Here is a 4,978-nt window from a genome sequence, read left to right on the forward strand (position 1 = left end):
TTATTTTTGACATAGATATAATATTCACCACTAAAAACACCAAACTTGGTTTCTATGATCAATGAAACGCATTTTTATTAGTAAGCAAGTGCAACTGAACACCTTCTACCATTCAAATGATTAAAAATAATCATTAAAATTTAGATTCCGGAGCAGCTGGAGGAATATTTTCATAAATGAGCATCTAAAAGTGTTTTGACACATGTTTTGACACACTTTTATTATAACTCATACTCATGATATAATAGCAAATATTTTCTTTCTGATTTGTAAATTTAAAACAAATTTTACAGAAATATTTCCAAAAAACAAAATTATAAAAAATAAATAAACCAAGTAAATTATATATTTTAAAAAAAGTTCTGGTATGCTGCAGAAGTTAAGGAACGAACTTCTTCTTAACTTTTTCAAGTACTAATGGTGTAGGCTTATTACAGCTGGAAATGAAGTGGACAGCTGAATTGAGATTTTTGATGGACTTTAAAATCCATTCTTTAGTAATTGGTAATTATATAGTTCTGTGTGGAAATCGTGGAGCAACGTAAGCTATATTAATATTAATCGCTATGTAGAAAATAATTGTAAATACCACAAATATTTTAACTATAGAAACGAACTTCATGTTTCAGTAAAAAGTCATCCGATCCCTAGATAGATTTAAACATTATTTATCAGATTTATTTATTAAATAGGAATAAATAACGTTGATGAAGCAAATCGCAAGCTCTCATGACAACTATATTATGTTCCACTACAAGAATATCAACGAAAAATGGTATTGCTAACCTACGTTGGATACACTTTGGTAAGAACATTGTAATACCGGCAGACATCAATTCGTATAAAGATGAATCCCCTTTATCAAATGGAAGAGTAACTATATCTAACTGTAGGAAAAACATTAATATAAACAATAATCCATATTTATTTAATTTGCATTCAAGATGGTTCAGAAGTTCAGCAATGCATCCGACAGAACATGATGTGATTGTATCTGAATTTCCAGGCTGTGTACCAGAAGGCAAAACTATGTGGGCTAAAGAAATAGGGGATACTGTCGCCGCAAAAGAAACAGTGTGCTTAATCCAGACGGGAAAGTCAGATATTGAAATACCTTCACCATGCAATGGTGTTATCATTGCACGGTATGTGAAAGACGGAACAAAGGTAAAGCCTAAAGATAAATTACTGAGAATAAAGTTGAAGCCTGTTGGGGCAAAAAAAACGGACAAAATGCCAACAGTTGAAAGTCCGTCAGCAACAACACCATGTATGTTGCCTGCGCCTGAAGTGAAGCCAAAATCGTCGCCTAAAACATGCACAGAAGATGCAGAGAAACCGTCCAAAGTCAATCCAGAGCATCAACTTGGCCATAGAATACAGGAACTGCCCAAACCTGATGTAAAGTCATCATCTCTTGCTATTGTAATAAAAACCCAAGAATCAACTAAGAAGATCACTGGTTCAAGAAATGAATACGGCGTAAAAATGTCTCAAATGAGGAAAAAGATTGCTAAGAGGTTGAAAGATGCGCAGCAGAATGCTGTCATGCTCACTACATTCAGTGAGATTGACATGTCTAATATAATAGCCTTCAGAAGAGCACATCAAGAAGATTTTAGAAAAATATATGGGATCAAACTTGGATATATGCCCATCTTCCTTAAAGCAGCAGCATATGCGCTTGAGGACCAGCCTATATTTAATGCATCCATAAAGGGCAACCAAATAGCTTACAGGAACTACATAGACATATCGGTTGTGATTGCCATTCCTAAAGGTGTCATCGTTCCGGTAATAAGAAATGTTCCTACCATGAGCTTTGCCGATATTGAAAGGAGAATAAGCCATTTTCGCGAAAAGGGCAAAAAAGGCAAATTGACAAGAAATGATATGGTCGGAGGAACTTTTACTGTATGTAATGTTGGAGTGTTCGGTTCTTTCATGGGAATACCAAGCATAAATCCTCCGCAATCAGGTGTCTTAGGAATGTACGCTATATCCGAAAGACCCGTGGCCATAAAAAAACAAGTTGTCATTAGACCAATGATGTACGTAGCTCTTACCTACGATCACCGGTTGATTGATGTCAGTGAAGCTGTTTTATTTCTTCAAAAATTAAAAAAAAGTGTTGAGAATCCCCTGATAATGATAGCTGGGTTGTGAGGTTCAAAAGTAACGTTGCCCATCAAAATCATAATCATTAAAAACTAACATATGTTTTAAAATTAAACATTGTTTGTATTTAAAAAAATACATGAACGAATATCATAACATGCATCTGTTAAAATCAGTTTCTTTAATTCTAGTATTTAAACACGAATAGAACATCGCACATCGAGAATGAAAAAGGAACACGAGATATCCTACCGCAAAATATGTTTACAGTTGGACTTTCATCATCCCATAAATAATCCATTAATTTAAAAGGAAACAGCTTTTAGCTAAAACGTCAACATAATACAGGTTTTATTTTTGTAAAGAATTCTAGACAGTAGGACAACTCATTTTTCTTGGGGAGTTATATAATAAAATATTTTTATTATATCATTATGATGACTTTGGGTTACCCCGCACTTTTGATTAAAAGATACCTTATATCATTTTCCTTGATAATACGAATTTTAGAATTGTTAAGTATCTCTTTCCTTTGAGATATCCATTTTGCTTTAGTCGATGCCACGAATTTGTCTGTTTGAGGGAGATGTTATTTTTATTATTTTTTCCAAATACGTTTTAAAAATATTTAAGTCGTTTAGATATTTAAGATAAATATTTGGTGTTCCAGCAGCAAGTATTTGGCTTTCAACACTATGGTTGACATTAGATTGTTGATTTCAGATGTGCTAAATTCGTATGGGAAATTTGGTGTGAGATATTATAGATCATGGGAGCTTGTGAAGCTGGTTTTGGAAGTTGAGACTGATTATGTTGCTAAATGTGTGTATTATTAAAATTCATATACATAATTAATAAATTGGAAATGCGATGCTGGTCCCGTCTATAAATTGTTTTCCTTTCCCCCCCCCCCAGAAAATGTTATTTTAGATACTTTTTGCATATAAAAAATAAGTAACGAATTAACTTAAAATCTCGTTTGGGTTTATTTATTATAAAATTTTATCTCAGTAATATAAAAAAAAAAAGGAAAGGAAGTTAGAATGAGGGAAAATAAAATAATGGACTTCCTTTTTCTCGTTTTCTCGATTAATATTTAAAAGGAAAGCTCAAAAAATGTAGTATCCAAGTATTAGGGTGGGAAAGAGATTGCATGAAATTTTAAACACTGTTTCCACAAACCACATTTCCCATTTTCCATGGGTAAGTTATTTGTGTAGGAAGGCGAGAGTAGATGAAGCAGGCCAATATACTCTTAACCTCTTTGCCTCAGTACTTATTAACATTACTCCAGACTTCAAAGGCGTTCTCATAAAAGCTGCTGTTGTGGAAAATTCAACCTCTTTTTCCACAAGGGTCAATACTTCAATATTCAGCATTTTTTCCCTGTTTGATGAGGCGACGCATTAGTGTGTGCAAAAATTAATCGTTATTAAGTATATAAGTAAATGTATTAAGATATAAAAAATATGTATTATTACGTATTACGTATATATCATCAATCCAAATACATTTTTTAAGCTCATTTATAAAAAAATACTCAACTGAACACCAACAATTTTTTATAAATAAAATGTTAGTCGATCGATTATCTATCTAATTATACAATTTTGAAATAGATTAAAATTGAACTTCTTAAAATATTCATTAATATAGAACTTTTGTTATAAACCTATATTTTTAGAATTATATAGCCTGTTTGGAAAAAAAAATTGGATAGAAAAAAATGACCATTATTTTCTCCTCAAATTTTGTTCCTCTTTCTACAATTGCTTTTTAACAACTCCCGACAACTTGGACCGAAACGACATTGTATTGGAAAACTATTTATATTTTTAATTAATTTAATCAACTTCGCTTTCGTAATTGTGGAAAAATCATTTTAGCATTCTTGAGACAAAAAAATCAAAGGCTTGGTATTATCTTTAATACAGATAAGATGAAATAATTCATATAAATGATAGTATATCTAAGATTTTAGTTTATATTTTTTCCTAAATGAATGTTGTGAATACAAGATTCTAAAATGGCGCAAAACCTTCAATTTTACAGATATTCTATCTATATCTTCATAATAAAAAGGAAAATCTATTTTTTTTTTTTTTAAGTAAATAAGAAATTACGTATGAAATCCTTGGTCTTACACAACCATTTTATTTTTATTTAATAATTTATTTCCTGAACAACTTTGAGTTATCGACAGACAAACAATATAATAGTTAAAATTAAAGTCACTTTTGAATTTTTTTATTCATCTTTTCAAAGACTAGTTTTTTAATTATAAAAGAATCTATTATCAGCAGTGATTAATTACTCAATTTATCTTGGAACAATTATACTATCAAACCCATTCTTAGTTCGTTTTAATTTATGAACAACCGAGGTAGGTCCAGGGCGTAAAATTAGCACTGTTAATTAAACCATAAATATAATACAGGGATATAATCCAAATGTGGCACATCAACCCTCCGATAATAAAAAAAAAACTTTTTTTTTAAAATAAATGTAATGTATGTTCCTGGAATGACATGTAATATCCAAGTATTATTGAACACCACCTGTGGCATAATATAAACACAAAGCATCTATAGCTTGAGTACAAATTTCCATAAAATATACAAATTGTGAAAAATCCATCGGATAAATTTTGATTCGAGGTCATACATAGTCAACACTTCCAAAAGTACTGTCCCACTATAAGACGCCCACAAACTTAAAGACGTCAACAGTTTGAAGGAACATTTATTTTCGAACTCTCTTCAAGGGACAGATCTTGTATAGGCAATGTCTTTTGAGTGCATCGGTCTGTTTTTCTGCTGATTCCAGCTGACGAAGAAATTCCATAATATAGTAGATTTGA

At 31.2% G+C, this 4,978-nt stretch overlaps 1 protein-coding gene across 1 annotated transcript; it reads left to right on the plus strand.

The window, feature by feature from the left end:
• The first annotated feature begins 261 nt into the window (after positions 1–261).
• Positions 262–2,272, plus strand: LOC106679296 (dihydrolipoyllysine-residue succinyltransferase component of 2-oxoglutarate dehydrogenase complex, mitochondrial). The gene has a single exon (XM_014418369.2). The coding sequence runs from the start codon at positions 730–732 to the stop codon at positions 2,164–2,166; it is 1,437 nt and encodes a 478-aa protein (XP_014273855.1). The 5' UTR covers positions 262–729; the 3' UTR covers positions 2,167–2,272.
• The last annotated feature ends 2,706 nt before the right edge of the window (positions 2,273–4,978 follow it).

Source organism: Halyomorpha halys, unplaced genomic scaffold, assembly GCF_000696795.3.
Source record: "Halyomorpha halys isolate HHAL.00 unplaced genomic scaffold, Hhal_1.1 Scaffold194.1, whole genome shotgun sequence".
NCBI classification, from domain to species: Eukaryota; Metazoa; Arthropoda; class Insecta; order Hemiptera; family Pentatomidae; genus Halyomorpha; species Halyomorpha halys.